The following is a 21,515-nucleotide window of genomic DNA, read 5'->3' on the forward strand; positions in this document are numbered from 1 at the left end:
TAAGTTGATATACGTGAACGACTGCAGAAAAACAGCAGCTCTCTGGAACAAACTGTAGCTAGGGTGTCAAAGTACAGAGCTCTTCAGCTTTGTTTTTGTTTTTTTTCTCCCTAACATGTATGATATACATTCAAAAAAATAACAGTTTTTGAACAAAACACAACAACTTATTACAACAATAGATATACAAGTAGAACACATTGTTCATTTTCTATATGCCTTGACAATTTATTACAAGTCATTACGCTATGCATGACAAAGTATAATGTTGTACTGTTCTTCAAAAAAAGGGAGATAATGTTTATCTAATACTTTTAAACATTAGTGAATGAGTAGAACCATTGTTGTAGCAGAGAATGAGTATCACATACACAGTTTTAAGGACACACTGCTGTGTAAGTAATATTCCACTGTTAAAGACTGTCATTTCAATATATAATATAGCTTTTACTTGTAAAGTAACATTTTAACTAAACATTACTAATGGAAGTCTATCATGGAAAGGTATTTCTGACTATGTGCTGAGACTCACAGATAAATTTAGTAGTTCAATTTCCTGTTTGGAGCATCACCATCATCTCAGGTAAGATTTTCTTCATGGATATTCCCCCAGGACATGGGAACTTTCAAACATTTGCATCATCTCTCCCTTTATTCATCCTTGGGTGGATAAATGACTGTTTTATAAAAATGTTAAATATGACTTGTTCAAACCACTGACATACTTAATACAAAGTATGAAATCAAATTCAATAGCAGGGAAATGACCGCTTCTCTAAATGCTAGCCTGTAAGAAACACTTTGTCTAAGCAAACACAATTTTAATAAAAAATGAAAAAGAACATAAAACGTAATCCATCATAAATGAATTTTTGTTGTGTGTTGAAGATTATTATTTCTAAAACACTAACTCTGTTTCTGAAATGGCATCTGCATGGCTGAATGTCAGTCACAAAATCTGTCCTCCATAAAACAATGTTATGAACCGCTACCATACAAATCTGGTTCAGATTAACTTTATAATGAAACATAGTATTACAGCATGTTGATTGATAACCTAAGGTGGCTCTACTCAACAACAAAACATAGCCCAATAACACTTTGAGAAAAGCCAGTTTTAATTTCCCTAGACATCATCATCCAGTTACAGGCTTAGTTACAGTAGGATTAAGTCCACTTTAGTCAAAACACAAGGATGGACACAAACTTCTTAAATCTTCAACATAAGATTGGACAGTCAGTTGTATCAAATGTAACTCAGGTTCATTATATCAAAAGTCAAAAGCCTATCAGGCTAGACAGTATGGGATAAGATACATATGGGATATAGCTACTTAAGAATGACATGGTATGTCAGCAGTTTGATAGTGAAAAATAATATTGTGAAGAAATTATTTTCAATTCTATTTTACAATTTAKTTTTACTTCTTATATTTTTTTGAAATCTACAAGGGAAATAAATCTAATAGAAACTGTGACAGCCATGATTCATTTTCACATGGTCTGCTACAACATGTTTACAATCACATGSGGACTGGGCAAAGGATATTTTTGTAATTATTAATAATCAAATGGCAATAGGGTCAAATACTACCTTGACTAGCATGGCATTGAGGCTTTTTCGTGTGGATTTTATTTATAGAGCTGAATTATCAAGTATCATGCTACATATGTGCTCCTAAGGCAGCAAGCAGAGAGCTGACTGCAAGGTGCCCCAGAGGGGCTTCGGATCCCTTTGGATTCTGAAGTTAGTTGTCCTGAACTCAAGAGAGCATCGTTCATCAGGCAAGAGACTTTATTAAAGATAAGAGGTTATAACAAAGCTAAACATATAGTAAAGCTAGAAATAGAACTGAAAATATATCTACAGATCAGAGCTCTACAGCTCTATCATGGGTGCCCTGTACAGTGACCTCTCTCACCCTTTCCTCCAAGGCCACCCCTCTGGGATAGATTTTCCCGGACTCCCAAGCAACAGGTGCTTGGTACAGGGACAACTCTCACCTCTTATGGACCACCCTTCTGGGAGAGTTCTTTCCTGGTTTCTCCTCAGCACGCCATTGACATCAGGGTGTCCCTGTTGATGAGTGGGTCTTTGGATCCACAGGCCAGCTGACCACGAGCCCAAGTCCACAACAAGCACATGTGGCTGGCTCCCTTTTGTACCCAGTGAGAGCAAAGCCAGCCCACAGCGATACCAAGGCCGTGTGGCTCCAGTCAATACCAGTGGGCACAGCAGGAGGTCACCTGGTGCTCAGCCCACAGCCCTGCTCGTGGGGAACAAGGTGCCCATTAGCAGGTACAGCTCCACAGCCCGAGGTGTCTARTGGTGACRGTCTGCGGTGTCACTTYGCCTGCGTCTGGACTTGTCAGTCAGGGGTCATCAGAGGATGTGCCCCAAGGCTGCAGCAGCCCCACAGTGTGGTGGTGCTGGTGGCCATGATGCTCCCAGGGTTTGTTAACTCTTGAGGAGCGCCCCAGAGCAAATCCATCTTCTATGGGCCACAACATCTGGAGCTCCACATACCTGTCAGCAACTTCAGTTTCAAATTTCAAAAAAAACCCCAAAACTTTGACTTAATTTGATTTTACCATGGAAGTAAACTTATGTCAGTGGTTACACACTTCAAACTCCATCCTTCCATAGTTACCATTGCCTTCAAACTGTAGAACACTTTTTCCAATTTTATCAATAGCTATATTCTAAATGATGATTGAAATACTACAGTATATCCAGAATTTACAAGACAGAATTATCCTAGAAGTAAGGCTGCTTTTACTCAGGACTTTGCCACTTTTGCACATGTAGAAGAACATTGAGGAGTTTGCATAGGTCTGCTCCACTCATCCATCTCATCTTATTCCTGTCATATCATAGTCACTATTTACTTAATTTTCTGATCTTCCAGAAACTGATATAAGAGATATATCATAATGGCTGTCCATATATACCTTAGCACTTCTCAGCGTTCCTCACTTTTATGCTTGTTCTTTATGCTATAAGTTAGATCACCACACTGGGCTCTTTCATTTCACTTCTTTCTTCACCACAGCCAATACTCCAACCAAAAATGTCAGCTACACTCTTTGTACCTAGGTGTTTGTTACTCCAGAGTGCAGGAGTGCCGTGCTCATCAGCAATTTTAATCACCTTGTAAAAGAGATTTGGAGAAAGGACCATGTACAAGCTTTAGCAGTAGATGTCTTTACTACATTCTTGCAAGCTGTAGATAAGAATGAACAGCATTTGTCCAAAACCAGTTTGCTTGTGTATAGTATGAAAAAAGACCTAAAGGGGATGAGGATTCTCCTCTTGCAAGATTCAGTGAAAACCTGGCCTACTAGCACAGTTTTTGCATTTTATTCATACACATTTGAGCTGACTGATATAAGGAAAGTAACTTTAAACTATGAGGAAAAGAAGAGAATTTGTTGTACCTCAGAGTAACTTCTGAATAAATTACGTATTTTTTTTTCTATTTACATTGTTGAAGGTTTGGATTTTCATTATTTTCATATAGTTTTGTATATTGTCTTTTTCAGTATTTTCATTTCATATTTTTAAAGATGCAATACTTAGCTGCAAAAAAAAAAAAAAAAAAAAAAAGTCCTTTGTACATATTTTATCGGGTCAAGTTTCCAACCCACTCTGAAAAGTAGATGGGTAGTAATGGTGTTTTATAAAGGGAAAATGGAGGTTCATTGGAATCATGTAACCTGGTTGATATTGTATAAGAAAGTAGTATACATTCATGACTGAGTTTTTTGGACTAAACTAATAAAAAGAACACTTTTGGATATCTATGTTGCTGTATCTAGGTCCTGAAGTGTTGCAGTCACTGAAGAAGAACTAATAGCAGATTCAGAGATACATTTTTCAATACCAGTACCTGTTAGGAAGAATTTGCTCTTTTTGTAATAGAAGGCACTCTTCCACGTTAGCAGGTTTAGGAGTTTCTTGTAAATTGTTGACATTAAAATTTATTTTAGTAAAATAAAATATATTTTATGCTTACATAAATAATATATACAATAGACTTTAAATATAATTATTTATAATATATAACATATGTCATTTATATGTTATTCAATTATATACTTACATGATAAAATATTAATTTAAAACTGTGTGATGTAATGAAATCTATAGGAGCCACTATTCAGTAATAAGCTATCATAATAAAAATTTAAGAATATTATAGAGAGAGAAGATCTGAACATGAGGCTTGTGACCTAAACATGACTTAAATCTAATCAATGCAACACTTCTGAATATTTGCGTACATATGCATTTATAAATATGTTTATGTATACACACACACATACATGCACACATATATGCTGCTTCTGACTTTCTGCTGACCTATCAGTTAAGGTAGAATGATCACGCTTTTTTTCAAAAACAATAGATATATTCTATTCATGTAGGAGCTAAGCATTCAAAGAGAGTAGTAATAGCTTATGGTTGCTCCAGGAACATTGTGATTCAGCTAATGACATTATGAGGTAAGTTTATTGGTATTGTCAACTACAACAGCCCTGGCTGAATTTAACATTTAGTTTAGCAGTTGCCCTACTTCAATGTAAGCAGCTCTAAGTTAGACACCCTGGCAAGAGAACGGTCTTTGCCATAGACTACAAATTTGGGGGACAAGATGACTATCGTGAACTACCACTTTCCTCCCTTTCACAGCTAAAAAATAAGATGGAGGGTTTATGGCCACAGATTGTCCTTGCTGGTTGAATGCAGTACTGTAATGAGAAAGTGGTCTCCACAACAAAAATCAACCTTTGTCCACAGCTGCAAGGTAAATTAGAGACAACATTAACAGCTGGCAAACAWAGAGGAGTTTTCTGTTCTGTAAATATGTTGACTATAAGTTCATGTTACAGTGGAAGTGGGCAGAAAGGAATGGGCAAAAAATGGCTGGTTGAGGGACGTAGGAAAGCAGAGTTCAAGACAGAAATAGCAGGGCAGAAGACCGGAGGAGTATGGATACTGAAAACTGAAGTGTGTAGCAAGGACTCTGGTGAGTTAAGGCAATGGCTGGAGTGGATTATAAACACAAGTAGTTTTACATGGGGGTTGAGGAGTAAGAACAGGGTGAGAACATGTACGGTAGTTTTCCAAAGCGTTAGAGAGATCATGAAGATCCAAATGAAAGAGTCTTAAGATATATTTGCTTTCCAGACTGCTTCAAATCTTATGACACCATAGGAAAGTAAAGAAAAATGATTAACTCATATTTAGCAGAGGCCAATTTCAGAGATGGAATCATAAGGGCTACAAAGATGATCAGAGGGCTGGAGCACCTGCCCTACGAGGAACGGCTGCGAGAGCTGGGCCTCTTCAGCCTGGGGAAGAGAAGACTGAGGGGGGATCTTATCAATGTGTGCAAGTACCTGAAGGGAGGGTGTCAAGGGGATGGGGACAAACTCTTTTCAGTTGTCCCGTGTGACAGGACAAGAGGCAATGGGCAGAAATTGAAGCACAGAAAGTTTTCTCTGAACGTGAGGGGGAATTTCTTCCCTGTGAGAGTGACGGAGCCCTGGCACAGGTTGCCCAGAGAGGCTGTGGAGTCTCCTTCTGTGGAGATCTTCAAGGTCCACCTGAATGCAACCCTGTCTACCATGCTCTAGGTGACCCTGCTTGAGCAGGGAGGTTGGACTAGCTGATCTCCAGAGGTCCCTTCCAACCTTACCCATTCTGTGATTCTATGATTCTGTGATTCATCTCCCCATAAAACTTCCTGTATATGTACTCTTCATTTGTATAATGACAGTACCAGCTTTTCCAGAAGATATTAATTATCTGAGGCTGTAAAAGAGTTTTTATGCTTTGGTATTTTACTATTTGAAATTACACCAGAAGTTACACACTGTTGTAAGCATACAAACAGCCCAGTCCAGACAACCCAATATCCACCAGCTACTTCAAACTAGTCAAACTAGCTCAGTTACTTCAAAGAAAGATATCCCCTGGAAGGCTAATAATGGGGAAGTGTCTTCCTAAGGTCAGTTAGAAGAAAGTTACTTCCATCTTCAAATAATCACTACTTTTTTTTTTTTTTTTTTTTTTTTAACATATAATTTGGCACATCCTTGCCAGCTATGTAAATGTCTAATATATTTTTCCATTCTTTCTGAGATCTTGCCCTCTTTGCAATAACACGAGCATAAATTCAGGAAGCCTTGCATAAATTCAGTTGTGCCTTGTCTGAACAAGTATTTTCTTGTATTATTTTTAACTTTCCACTTTTCACTTTCAATGGATATCTAGAAATTCAACACCATACCAAAATATTCCCAAGAATATAGATCAATTGGTGTGAGCTACTGTTCTCACAGCTTGAAGTTTATAATCAGAGCTAAGCATTTTATTGTTTTCATATGAATTGTTCATGAAGCAAAATTTCCAGACTGAAAAAGCATAGTTTCTATTTAAATGGCTTATCTGTTCAAAACCCACCTCTCAGAGCTAAAAATCTTGAATTTATTTACCATAGCATTCTGCTGCATTCGTTTCAATTATCTTTGTTTCTTTTATCTGAAGCTTTGTTTTATTTACTGCTGTGTTTTTCTCCTTGTTCAAACTATTTTCAACATTTTACATATATTTCATTTATACCTTTATCCTACTTATTTTTTGTTCACAGTTTAAATTTTCTTGTTTGTATCTTTCATTGTCTTCTCTGTCTCATTATTTTCCACTTTACTTGGCTGCTTACCTTGCTGTCTTGTCTTTTTTTAACTGCAATTGTTCTGTCTTTCCATCTACATTTTTTTTTGATCTTTTCATGTTCTGTTTTCCTCTCTCTTCCATGATCTTTAACTGGCATTTTCACCTTTTTATTTTCTATTTCTTTGTGTGAAGGGAGAAAGTCATCCAATTTGGTTTTGTTCACTGATCTGTAACGCCCCAGTGAAATTCTCTCCTGTCTTCTCTTTCCATGCAAATAGTGGACAAAGTTAGAGCACTGTGAATCAACTGGAAAATAAAAAACAATGACTCAGTGCTCAGCAGCTTCCAAAGTGCTGTATCCTTAATTTGCTCCTAATCAGCTCACACAGCTTCTGCTCTAGTTGCCAGTTTGGAAGTGATGAGAGAAGAAAACTACCTCTACTTTGTCTATAATAAATACGATCTGAAAGCAAAAACTCAAGAGCTACAGTTGCCTCAGATGGTAGTGGAAACTTCTTGAGGTTCAATAAATGGTCCACTGTGTCCCTGTTGTCAGCTATTGGTCTACATCAGTACTCAAAAATGCTGAAATAGTCTTTGATTATTCAAACAGTATAGTGAAAAAAAGGAAGCTTTGCATGCTTAAGTTGTCAAGATTATTCAGGAATGAGGACCTGAATGTTTGCAAATGTTCCCCTCTGATATAGGTCTTAAAGGCTTACTAAGTAAACCAAAGAGATTTTGTCACTCTTGGATTTAATACAGGCCCTCACAGAGTTACCATTTTTCCCGTATTTAACTAGTACTGAGTTTGCTAACTTGAGTAACATTTTCTATAGCAGATAAAAGGGAAAGGACTAACTTGGAAAGTAGTAACAATTTGAAATGTCAGCAGTATAAGAAAAATGATGATGTAATTCAGGAAGGGACTTCATAGGGTTTAAGTAAACAAGATATTGTTCATATTAGAAAAAACTCACAGAGAGCAAAAGGATACACAGACATGAAGCAATATGGAGCTGTATGCAAGAAAATCTAGCTTGGGGCCAGAAAGGTGAATCAACATGTCAACATGGCATTCTGCCCATGCAAGACTTCGGTGTTAGCTGTGAGTTCTCTGCTGTGCCACATAGAGGAACTGAAGACAAGGGAAGTAGAAAGAGAAGGAGCAAAGACTATATACTGTAAGTAAAACAAGTCCCAAAGTGAGTAAATTCTGTAAGTGGAAACTGTGGTATAGGAGAAATGAAGGAAGAAGGTAGTAAAAACACGGCAAAAAAGCTTTTTTTTTTTTTTTTTTTTTTTTGTCTTCAGGTTTTGAGGAGACTCAGTAAAAGAAAGATCATCTGCAGCGCAAGTAGGACTTGCTAACAAATAACAGTATAACAGAATCCTGAAAAAGGATAATGTGACAGGTCTGGTTGGGAGATAGTAAAGTATGTAAAGTAGATATAAAACTTTTAAAAGAATTTGAACATTAAGGTTAAAGTCCTAAGGAAGGAGTGTGACCAAAAGAGAAAGTCAGAAGATTACTCTAGCTACCAGGGTGGTTCTCGGTGACATGTTACAAACTGGACATTGCACTAAGATAGCAGCTTAGCCTAACTGCTGCCTGTTTGGCCCTGACTTTATCTGCAATTTTATAGTAAGACAAGAAATACATATTCTGGATAAGCAGAAAAACAAACAGAAAAACATGCAGAGGTATTAAATGAGGGCACTGAAAGTTTCTGTTATTGCCGTTCATTCTCTTGCTAGCCTTCCTTCTCCATAAGATCTCTGTTAAGATAATTTGGACAATTTAGTATGTATTAGATGTAAATTATAATTCATCTACTTTATAAATGGAAAAGTTTTTAAGTCTAAATCTAGTCTTCTTCCAGAAAAATATTTTCCCCTGTGAAAAGTGAGGTTTCTTAATATTTTACTTATTGCTATTTATTTTCAAGTAATAAGATAAAATAATTAAAGTGCCATTGATTTTACGTTTTTTTGAATTAATCCTGTTCCAAGAATGATTTTCAATAAACTTTTAGATTTGGAATAAAAGTAACGTTTTGGATAAAATGATAATGTTAGCATTCCAACACTGCAAAATCAAAATAATGTAAATTATTCAGAGAGAGTAGGCTGTGGATTGTTTGACAAGTTCTAGGATAAATCACCGTGTGTGATTAAGTTGCCGATAACGCTTGGCACATTAATTAGGAAGAGGTGGGCAGTTGCCAACACCATCAGGGCTGGAGCGGGCAGCGACAGGGTGCCAGTGAGGTGCCCCAGCTGCCCGTGCGGATGTTCCCGTAGCGGCCCGGAAAAGCACCTGGCCACGCTCCCAGCCCAGCCCTCCTGCCTGCAGAAGCAGGGTCAACGATGGCCAGAGCAACGGGTTTGGTTTATTCCCGCTGCAGGAATAAACCTGGTTTAAGGAATAAACAAGGTTGCAGCTTGTCTAGTTKCTTGACCTACCCTCATACCTTCTCCACCCTCATCCCCTCCTAAAAAAATAACAATAAAAAAAATCTTGTTGCCTTTTCCCCATTGGTTCCACTTTCGCTACATCCGGTCCCGCCTTGTGGCACTYGTCTGTGATGTCCTGCAGCTCCTCAGGCTGTTCCCTGTTACGGTCCCGCAGCTTTCCGTGCCCCCTTCAGTTATCCTGACTGCAAACCAGGACCCAGACAGCAGCCCCCTCCCCTGCCTGCAGCCTTAACAGCACTGAATGTGAATTATTAAAAGTAATATTAAAGGTTCTCAGTAATTTTATGTTCTTCTACGTCTAAATTTTTGCACTGTTTATAATTAGTGGGACCAATGAAATTCATTTTAATTTAATAGCCAGTAACTCACCTACTTAATATGTTGACATCTGTTGTTCCATATGTTAAATATTAAAAAATTAAGTATTTTAGTTTAGTTAAGTTTGGTTTAAACTTATTCCTTGGTTGTGTAGTGGCAATTACTTTTTTGAGTAGTTGGCAACACTATTATAAAAGAGTTTACTATGAAATTCAAACTTTTGGAAGTTTTAGACTGAAGAAAGGCTGAAGATAACACATTCAATTCCTGTTTACTTGAGCRGGGAATGCAGATGGAAGGATGATTCATCTTATTTAAAAACAAGAAGTTAGAAGGGATGAATATTAGCTCAAATACCTTTTAAACACTGGGAATGTTAAAGCTTGYTTCCGTTTCAATTTTGTGAGGCCTGTGACCTCATTTGCCAAATCATTTTTTCACTATGAGTAGGTTGGGAAAAGTTTTAATACACACYGTAAATTCTTTGGGCACACTAACACATATCAACATTGAAAAATATCTCTGCAGATATAYGCTAGTCTTGGAGGCTCTCAAACACAAATCAAATATTAATTTATTAAATTTTCAAAAATTCTAATTTGCACCAGCTTGTTATACCTCCACTTCTCCTAATTTCTGATAAATGTACTCATATTTCTTTTCATTTGTAAAAAACAGTGAATAGCAGTGACAAAAAGATTATACCTTCTTGCTAATAGCAGAGCTTTTGATACTCTTATACCACGCCTGTCTATTCAGRGACAATATAGTGGATTTTTCTTATATTTTTTTTTTACCAGAATATTCTAGTAGACATCACTTTTTAAAGAATTTTATATTTAACTTGAGAAAAATATTTATAAAAATACATATTTTTTGGCTCCTAAAATGTTGCTTTCTGAACATAAAGCTATGCAAATTTCTCTTTGCAAAGTAAGGCAGAAAAATACTGGATTGAATTACTCAATTTATTTCAGTACAACTGCAGCATGRATGCATTATGCCTCTGTTTAAAACWGGCCTGAACTTGTTTCTTTTTAATTTTATGATGAATATTTAAATGYCAAATAAACTAACTAGCTAAGTACTGGTAATTTTAACAGATATATTCACTTGTGACTATGAATGGAGCTTGGGTACAAGCTATTATTAGAACTACCCTTAAATAATTGAATATCACATTGCATATTGGGGTGATAATTAGATCAAAAAAGATATTTTAGATACCTAGTGAGTACGATATATGTCTTTTAAAAGTAGTGTTCAARTTAAGCATTCCTAAAAAAAAGGGGGCAAACATACTCTTCAGTGTTTACTGATAGTATACGACATATTACGCTCTGAATTTTCTTAAAATAACATTACTAGAGTTTTAAAGTAAAATAATTATGAGGGAAAAAATCAGAATTGGAGTTTCAATTTTCTCAGCTCTCTACCTATGTATCATATCACTGCCGCTAATCGTGTCTTTATAAAATTAATTATTGTTTCAATGTGACTTGAATGAATGACAAGAAGAGTACCCATTCAATATAGTTAGTTCCTAACTTTGTGTTTTCTAGAATATTTAAACCTTGCTTTGAAGGCAATCATTAAATAATTTTCTCCTCATTTTTTTTTATACTGTCAGAGTCCTGAGGGCACCAACAGCCATTACCAGCCTGAGCAGCCTCAATGGGAGCCCCCACCTGCACCATCTGCGCRTGGGCCAGAGTCTCTGCCCCAGAGACATCCTAGCAGTGCTGATGTCCAGCACCGACCCTGCCKCCTGCAGACACCCCTGGGACCTGCGCTGTGACGAGCTCATCTCCAGCCCCAGCCCTGGCCCCATCTCCCGATGGGGCTCCCCTGGACCTCGGTCACCACTTGCTGAGTCAGGGGCTCTTGATGAACCTTGGGACCAGCACCCAGCTCTRCTGCGCCGGTGAGGGCATAGCCTGCTCTTGGCTTATCCCTCCTCATGCAGCAGCCCTGCTCCTCCTACTCCCTAGTTTATGGCACTCACTACACTACAGTGAATTCTTTACAAATTGTACTACAATTTATTTTCATAACACGCGAGAGAGATCATCAAATAGCTCCAAAGATTCATTTATGTGATGTTTTATCAGCTCAGATCATTTTCTTTCATTAACTTAATTTAAAAGTGATATTTCTAGAGAAATCTCAGAACACTAGAGAACTAGAGAAACCAGAACACCCACTCTGGGCACCCATCATTAACAGTTAATCCACATTTCCCATATAATATTTAGCCTTATGAAAACATACTACTTTATTAAAGCAACACTATGTGAAAGTAAAGTGAAACTAGACAACCCCTAAATAAGAATATACTTTGCATTCTTCGTCATGGTAAACATAACTAATATATGTGTGCATAATATGCACTGCTATTGCAAATTTGTTATATATCCCTCAGTCTACAGCTCTCCAGAACTGAACATTTGGATCAGAGCTTGGAAATATGCATTGATAAAAAAATGTTCCATAATCCGTTATGTTCTTGATTTTCAGATTATTTTTCTTTTACTCTTATGGTCCCTTCATGACCCCTCATACACAATTGCTAAGAAATGGCATTATCCTTTTCCAGTCCTTACTGAAAGCCTCCTGCTGCAAAGTTTAAAAAAGTTCCACAGCTCCTAGGTCACTCAAACTGAGATCAGCACTATCTCGTCTTCCTTTGCAATCATTTGTTTCCCATATGTTTCTTAGTTCATTGCATTTTGTCGAGATGACAAGTTTTATATCAGTACTAGAAATTGTTTTCGGCAATTGCTTTAAATAGATTTAAATCACATCACATATGTAAGTCATTTTTGATTAACTAAGGATAATGTGCACCTTAAAGTCTGGATGAGGTAAATGAGAAGTGTAAAGGCATTAGCTTTTATCAGTTTCTCAGATATTTTTAACACACAAACATAGGTCATATTTTAATAAAGTTTATTATTTACCTTGTCCTAAAGTTAGCAGGATGAGGATGCCCATCATATAGTGATAAATAATCATATTCCTCTTCCAGAGCAAAGGATTGAAAGACAATCTGTATTCTGTTTCTTTCTTCTGCTATTATAACCCAAGTACAGTTTGCACCATTTGGATATCCATACGGGAAGCCAGGGCTTTCTATAGTGCCATTAAGTCCTTTTAAAGTTCCACCACAGGTATAAATAAATCCTAAAAAAAACCAACAACAACAACAAAAGGAAAAATAAGTTAGCTATACATTTTCGTATCAACATTCAATAAAAAATATACCTTTGGAGTTCATGATTTCTACAAAATACTTCTTAACTGCCAAAGTACAGCATTTAGTAAGGTAGAGTCCAAGTATTAAAATACAGCCACTTAATGCAAAGCAGCGCCACTCACCAACAAATGTGTTTTTCATACTGTTTATATAAAGACATATGGTAGCATCGTTGCAGAGAAATATATACAAACAACATGTGCAACCCCATTTTCTTGCCTGAGACACAGTATTTGTTTCAATTATCCTTATAGTGGAAGGGAAGAGATGCTACCAGAGCAAGATTCTTTTGGTGTAGGGCGCAGATCCATTAGCTTCCTGCTGGTCCTCCCTAGCAGGAGGCTGAAAGGCTATTTATTGTGAAAACAATCATTATAAAAAGATCTTCCCTAAGTCACTGTGTYCTGCCAGAGCTGGTCCTTTTCTCCAGTCTTGCTCTCAGTCCTAATGCTCAATTGCTGCAATTTCTAATTTCTCTAGGTCCCCGTGTTATATTTTTCTTTCCATCAGTTTGTTGTCTCACTGAAGGTCTACATGCCCTCTGCAGGCTTTCTGCTCTCTGATGCCTACATACTTGGTTGATTTTTCTGCCTTGGCTTTTGCAGCCCAGCAGCCTCTCCTCCCCAAGCATGAGGTYTAAGAAAGACCCTCCGCTCAGGTTTCTTCAGCTGAGAGAAACCAGAAAAGCTTTCTGCTTGTCAGCTGCTTAGCACACGCTTTCAGAGGAACTTGATACAGATTTCATGGCAAACTACAAACAAACAAACCAGATGCCATCTCTTTAATTATACACACATATATATATTTGAGCTCATTAAATCATCTTCTTTATAGTACATTCACTAGCTTGTCTTCGTGGCGAGCATTTAAATGTGCAGAGGCCTCTTTCTGTGAAGTATTAATCAGAAATCTCTTAAGATTATATACTTTGGATTGTTATACTATAAAGTAACTTTGACGACAGAGAGAGATATGTCCTTTCTTTTTTTTTTTCTTGGTTTTTTCGTGTTTAGCTCCTTCACTGATGAGAAATGATGCCTCTTATGAGGTATAACTGCTATTTTACTATACATACCAGTGCATCATAGATATATAGGACAGAGAGAGAGAGGCGTTTTGTTTGTCTGATCTCAGAGCCACATATATAGTAAATTTTACCCTCTACTATAAATTAGCTTAGAGAATTCATTTTCGTGTCAGTGCTGCCTACGCAGTTTCATTTATCAGTCTTCATCACTGGGAGTCTGTCATATCTCTTGCTGCATCTCTCCCCCTCATATACTGAAACTATTTTAAAATCTCAATTATCTGTCATTATTTAAGTTCAACTGTTTTATTTAATGCTTTAGCAATCTTTTGGAATAGTCTGTATGCAAGTCACCTTACAAAACTAGACTATTTACAGATCATATGATCTGCAACTTCCGCTAAACACAATCACCAAAATAAGATATTTATAAAGTGATAAGTGTGTACATATATATGTTTCGATCTAGTTTTTCCTATATCTCTTGCTGAGGTCTACTTTCAATTGAATCAGAGAAAACTAGGATACATTGAGAGAGACTTCTGATAATGAAATGTCATGCACTGGAAATTATCTCTATGCCGCTCTGCAGACCAAGCATGGAAAGCACAGTGTAAACTGTGGCTCAGTGTCACCATACAGCTCCTGGCTTCATCCAGAATCTGTGCCACTGCTGCTGAGTCTAAGCTGATAGTGTCAAATTATCAGTTATATATGTACTGACTATTTTGTTTATTCAATGCAAACTATGAAGAAAAACTCAAATAACAGATTGTCTGTAACTACTCACAGAAAACTTTTTTTTTCCTTTTCCAGAAAAAGAATTGAGTTGAGTCAAAACAATGCAAAAAGTAGCCTGTGAGATTATAGACTGCTTACTAAGGAATATGATGTTCCATATTAAATSCAATCACAGTTCATATCCCTGTATGTAAGAAGTTTGTCCTTCCCTCATACAACATTTCCATGTACTCCTTTTACTCGTATCCAAAGCCTAACAAAGATAATTATTCTTACTCTTGGAAAGATGTCATAACTTGGGCATTTTTCAAAGATAACTAGCAGAGTGTAACATAGCTATGCATGTGTCAGAAGAAACAAATTTGATTTTGATTTTGACAGGTCTATCCTTTTGCCCTGTAAAATAAAACATGCCAACAGAATCCATACAATATGTACGCTAATCTCTGCTTTCGTATGTTAATCTATTTTGTAATACTCTTCACCTTCGCAGACCAGCTGGGATATGTTCAAAACAGAAAACATTTATTAACTGACTGATCAAATGCTGAAAACATGACATTTATTTTCACAAGGCGAAATTCATGATGAAATAACTGGTAACATATACTGTGATCTTTTTCATCTGGATTTCAGAACTAGCACTCAAAACAGAATTCACTTGCAAACTATTTTTCATTAAAGAGAGGGTTTGATTTGATGTATGAGATAAAGAACTTTGAAAAGCTTGAAGTTAAACAAGAAAAAGAAAATGTTTATTGAACTAAATACGAATGTGACTGATACCATTGATAATATTCTCTTAGTATGATACAAAGTTTCCATTATTTTGTTTGTTTTCAGATTTTTAAATTCAGATATTTAATTCTCATCAATTTCACAYAGATAAATATTTATTGGAATCATAAAATAATGCTCATCTTCCTGATGTCAACYACACTTTGGCTGAGTCTGAGGTCACAGCATACATCTGTGTTTATACTGATGAATATGTATGCATATGTACATGTATGATATTATGTATAAATATAGATATATTTATATCTGATGTATACTGTGAACTGAAGTTTTACCCTTCCATCTGTGTATGCAATTTTAATTGCCTTCCAATAAGGCAATTAATACTTACTCCATCTATACTTGGAAGTCCCATAGCTGTACTCGCTTTATACACTACAAACTACTTTTTTTGCTTTTTTTGTTTGTTCATGACCATTAAATTATACTGCTTCATAACATACTTCCACACCACTCACCTTCTAAGCACTCCACACCTTTTGTTTAACCTCTTTTGTTTTACCTATTCCAYGGTAGCAGTCATCATCATAATATAATTATATTGTCTCTGTGTTGATGAACACACACAACATTAAACTGCTTGTCTACTTTCTTTTAAGGAAGTATGTCGTACTCATTATCTTTTAATTTGAGAGCAAACTGAGAAAATGGAAGATGAGGTTTTCACAAACCCTTTCCTTCCCTCAGCCCCTTTCTCTATTTTTTCTGATATCCTGGTCTTCATTCTTCTCTATTTTACTAGTACTCATCTTAAAGCATGATCAGTCTGGTCTTAAAGAATGCCTTAGCCATGTYATATAAGTTCCTGGTTTCGAGAAATCTAGGCATTTGCAAAGCTGATTTTCCCCCCTAGATGGTGATCTTCTGTTCAGGATCCGTCATTGCTGCTCACTTGTCTCTCCAGCTTCCTGCATCACTCTGTAAAATCTTTTTCTGTTTATGGTCTTTGATCTGCTTACCGACTTTGGCAGCAAGGACTGGTTCATTTTCACAATGAACCATGTGAACCAATGAACCCTATCATGAAGGGGTGTTCTCCTAGTTCTCTTGTTATGCTGAATTCTGTTTCTGATAGCTTCCATTATTACTGTCTTAGCTTTATGATGCTTGTGTGTTCATCCTTCTCATTTTCTTATTCTCCCCTATACTCCTGTTTGAGAAACTACTTGCTTTTGTGGTTTTATATTATATTCTCACATATGTATCTTAGCACTCGAAGGCACCTATTGGAATGCTAAGGTGATAGCTGTCATTACTGTATGAACCCTCCCCTATATCTTTGACTCCTTTTGATCAATCCTCCCAATTGTTTGAAAAATATGTATAATCTTTCTTTCTAAAACAGCTCTTCCTTCAACTTCTCTATAAGTTTAATTGTTCTGATATGCCTTTCACCAAGGAATGTTATCTTTGTGCCCACTTGCCCTTCCCAATGGACAGGATGGAGAAGAGAAAGCTCTCATCAGCTGTAATGGCTGTACTAGACTTTGAACTAAGTTTGCAATTCACTTTTATGTGGTTCTACAACAAAAATGTGAGTCATGTCTCTTCCATTTCTGCTTTTTCGTTTTCCAAGAAGCTTTTTTCTGCATAAAATAAAGCTTTCTCTAATMTTGACCTTCAAGCCAACATTTTATTGACTTTCTCTTTTTTTTCACATCAGGACAAACAGTAAACCTTTCATGAGCTAGATTTAGCTCTTTCCTACTCTCCACCTTTTTCTCTGCCTCTCTCGAGTGCCCAGCAGTTTGCAGAGTTCTTTCTTCCTCTAATTTTTGAGAACAAGGATGGCTCTTTCGCTAGGGACAGTGGTGCCCACTGCCACTGGACCTTTGTAAGTCTTTCTATTCTTTCTGAGTCTCATTTTCTTTCTGTGCGAAGTGCGGAAAGTACACATGCTCACACCAAGTCTGGCAGCACAGTGCACCGGGCTGGAATACATGGCACCTTCACAGCAGATCTCAGCTCACTAGAGATCATACCAACTACAAAGCGTTGCATCCGACACTGTTTCAGAAATGTCTCCGTATTCACCTGCCTACTGCAATGCTCAGTGATCCTATTTCATGTACTTCAAAGAATTTTCCTCACTTCTGCCTCTCTCCTGGAAACCAGTTCCTACAATGAGCTCTCGAACAGTTTAGCAACGTCTACAATTCTAGATTATCTACAATGATGTATACAGTTCCAGATTGTCTACAACAATGTATTCACTTTGTCTTTTTTTTTTTTTTTTTTTTTTTTCCAAGGTTTTTTTTTTTTTTTTTTTTTTATTTTTTCACTTTTTTTTTTTTTTTTCTTGATCATTCTTTTTTGAGATATAAAACTTATTTTCTTGGTTCTAGACTATTTCACTTAGCTTAGAGAAATTCCAGATATGTTTAATAAAACATTTGAAAAAAATACAAAAAACTTATATTTATAAAGTGTACAACCTTAGATCACCATCTTAGTATCTCATAGTCAACTTTTATAAGCTCTAATAAATTCAAGATTTTTAAAGCTGACTAAATTGTCATTTCATTTCAATTTGTTCTTACAATTTGGTCTCACAAGCCAAAAGAGAACTTTGACTGCTTTCTATTTACACAACTTACTGGGAATTGCACCTATATGTAGATGTTAGAAAATGTTCAAAAGAAGCTTTTTAAAGTYTTGTAGGTCTTTATCTGTCATTTATATCCATTTTAAGGCTATGAGAAATGATAGTTATGCTTCTGTATTAATAATYGGATGAGGTAGATTGTCTTGCCCTTGCATGAGCCATAACAAAATGCCAAAATGACTTTTCCAGTCATTCGGTAGTGTTGTCTGCAAACCTTAAATCCTTCTGCTATAGACTAAGAGCAAGAAGGAAACCATCACTATCTATCAGGTATCACTACTTTTGAAGAAACTCCATCTGAAGAGATTTATGGAAATACTGCTTTTCCTCCAAAGAGTGAGTTCTTATCTCCAACCTGTTTAGAAAGGGGTTCAAAAAGATTTCAGTGCACTTGTCTCAGCCATAAGAGCTAGTGGAGGGCCAAAAGATTCTTTCCTCTAATTTCAGCAGTGAGTAAACTCTTTTAACAGCATGAAAAATGAGAGGTAGGAAACATGAATGCAGCTCATGCTCACGTGGACTCTATCCTCAGCAGTMGAAGCTTAAAATGGTAAGGAGGCAACATAAACAAGATAAAACTTGTATCCTATCTTTACTACAGGAAATTTAAATTAAGGTAGAAAAAAAGTGAATCGTCTGTATTTTAATTTAGTTATCAGAAATCAAATTAGTCTGATTTTTTCTCTGTTTTTTTTTCTTAATCTACYCCTACTTTATTAACTGAAAACTAGATTTCAGTTAAGAAAATAATCCATAAAAAATTGATATATTGAAATAATTATTGATTGTCATTAAAATATATTTCAAATGCGCTTTTCATTCTCTTCAACTGTTAACCATTTCCTATAACTGAAAACATAAAGACTTTAACTTCAGTTGTGTCACCAATCTTTGAGGAACTTTGAAAGATGTAATATAAATCTATCATCAGGTAAACAATCTGGCAGAAGAAGATGGTCACTTTCCCAAGAAAATTCAGAATTTTTCCCTGCCTGTAGGCACTTAATTATATTGGTTTATATATAACTCCTTGACAGAGGATAGCGTTCTGTTTCTATTTTAAAAACATTGCTATCACTGTCTGGGGATGAAAGTCTGGCTTCAAGGAAGTCAGCTGTAATACACTCAAGGTTTTATCCCCCAGTGTGTAATTAACTGTCCTTCTAAGGATATTTCAATATTTCTCTCCTATTCTTCATGTAATGTCTTTAATGCCTTGCAGACAAGAGATCATCTATTCCAAAATAACTGCCTCCCTGCTCATGCAGCCAGAGAAGGGTAATCTCTCAGACGTGACAAACATCTGGGCAATTGAACAAGACATAAAAACAAGAGAGGACATTTGGAATCTCATCACAGAACGAATTAAAAATCCTCTCTGGGGTTGAGAGCCTGCCGTATTTAATCCCCCTCACACGTGGTAGCCTTGCCAAATCTACAGGGGAATTGGACTTCTTATGTTTGAGGAGATTGTGGATAGATACTACATTTTCTTTAGAAGTGAATTTAGATTTCAAATAATACAAATCTGGTCTCCAAGTTATTCGGCCCTGCTTATTCTTTCCCCTRGGTGCAAGAATAAACATTTTGAGTAATGGTTTCCTCATTTTAGGCAAACTAATCTTCAAAAATGCCTTTTTAATACTCTGTGCCTCCTCTCTTTTTCCTCATCTATCCGTTCTTCCTGCAGTCCTTCCGTCTGAGAAGTGGAAAGTACGCAGCATATCTACAGCTGGAAACTGCTCCCGGAGTCTTAGCCTCCTGGCAGCCCTAAAGAGCACTCTRTCAAAGGCATGGCTGGAAATAGATTCAAGCAATTTCATTTCTGATTACATGGAAAAGTCACTCTGCACACAGACCTGAACATGGATTCCATTTTAAAAATCAGGTGCAGAAAGTTTTATATTTAGTTAGCATTTCCTTTTCACTGCTCCTTTTTCTTCAAAGTTAAATGTTCAAAGATTTTGTATCAGGTCTAATTAGCTTTTTTTTTTGTTTGTGACCTAAGAAACTATTATTCTTCATGATTGAAACAGGACTTTTTTGAAATTTAGCTTGGAAYTATCAGCTAACAAGTCAAAATGACAAGAAAGAGCTCCCTCCACCTCCCGCCCTGCCCCGAATACTCTGAACTGCTAATACCATTTTGGAGCATTTGTATTATTTTAGAAATGAAAACTCTTGCTTTGCATGGAATGCTCACACTTCCTAATTGATCCTCCAATGACATAACTAAAAACAAAATTCTATTTTCAGTAAAATGTGACAGTAAGCAGTCAGTCTTCCCTGTGTAAACTGCATGAAAGACAGTGACAAGATACAAACATTGCAGCTGCACATCACCTTAAGACTTCTGAAAAAGTTTGTAATCTCAAATTGTAACATGCAATATGTTGATTCTATAGCTTTATTGCTATTGTATTTCTGTCCTATTATACTRGAATATTGACAGAGGAAAGCTTATGCTGCAAAATACTGATCTCTGGTCTCTGAAATATAAGTAGGTAACAGAGCTTGAAAAAATTTTATTCAGAATATTCTGGGCTCGACAGTACAAGAGAGACATGGAGCTACTGGAGAGAGTCCAGMRTAGGGCTACGAGGATGATCAGAGGGCTGGAGCACCTGYCCTATGAGGAAYGGCYGYGAGAGCTGGRCCTSTTYAGCCTGGGGAAGRGAAGACTGAGGGGGGATCTGATCARTGYGTACAAGTACCTGAAGGGAGGGTGTCAAGGGGACAGGGACAAACTCTTTTCAGTTGTCCCGTGTGACARGACAAGAGGCAATGGGCAGAAATTGAAGCACAGGAAGTTCTGCCTGAACATGAGGGGGAATTTYTTCCCTGTGAGAGTGACGGAGCCCTGGCACAGGTTGCCCAGAGAGGCTGTGGAGTCTCCTTCAGCTCTGGAGATCTTCAAGGCCCRCCTGGACGTGTTCCTGTGCAACAGGCTTTAGGTGACCCTACTGAGCAGGGAGGTTGGACTAGATGATCTCCAGAGGTCCCTTCCAACCTTAACCATTCTGTAATTCTGTGATTTTAAAATAAAGAGTAAAGCAAATTGTCCAGGGTAGACTAATTAATTGGCAATATTGCAAAACTTATAAATATTAGAATTCTTAAATAAATAGGGGGAAACAATCACACAACAAGATGTTTCAGGAGTCTTGGCCTGAACTGATACTAGTGGAATATAAGTAAACACTCTCTGTAAAAATGTTAAAAGGAAAGTCACTTCTAAAGAAATTAAGATACTATTACCACAATTTTAAATTAAAGTTTAAAAGTCCAGAAAAYCCAATTTGTAATAATTGTAATGTAACAGCAGAAGAGTCAATGTAATGCTGACTTGAATTATTTAAGTTTAAAGCCCATTGACACACACAGAAAACCTCTGTTTGTCCTTATATAAACGGTTCATTAAAATCTGAAATCTCAGATATGAACATCTCTAATGACATTTACACAGAGACTTAACCTAGTGAAGGAAAAGAGAAGAAAATAAAGCCTACAATATATTACACTGGGTAGTTTGAAATCCTGTAGCAGCTTCAGATAGCTCAGAGAGAACAGATTATTGCAAGTCTAAGTAACCTGTTGGAAACAGTATATG

General features: G+C 36.7%; 1 protein-coding gene across 4 annotated transcripts in view; it reads right to left on the bottom strand.

Annotated features, from left to right (window-relative positions):
• CSMD3 (CUB and Sushi multiple domains 3) overlaps window positions 1-21,515 on the bottom strand; it is a 678,537-nt gene that overhangs the window by 583,053 nt on the left and 73,969 nt on the right. For all 4 annotated transcript variants that reach the window (XM_085321107.1, XM_085320309.1, XM_085319522.1 and 1 more), the window contains exon 2: window positions 12,439-12,661. In XM_085321107.1, the coding sequence (XP_085177233.1) occupies window positions 12,439-12,661 (223 nt within the window). The remainder of the gene's footprint in view (window positions 1-12,438; window positions 12,662-21,515) is intronic.

This window comes from Rhea americana, unplaced genomic scaffold (genome assembly GCF_003343005.1).
Source record: "Rhea americana isolate MKP2758 unplaced genomic scaffold, rheAme1 scaffold_0, whole genome shotgun sequence".
Lineage (NCBI taxonomy): Eukaryota > Metazoa > Chordata > Aves > Rheiformes > Rheidae > Rhea > Rhea americana.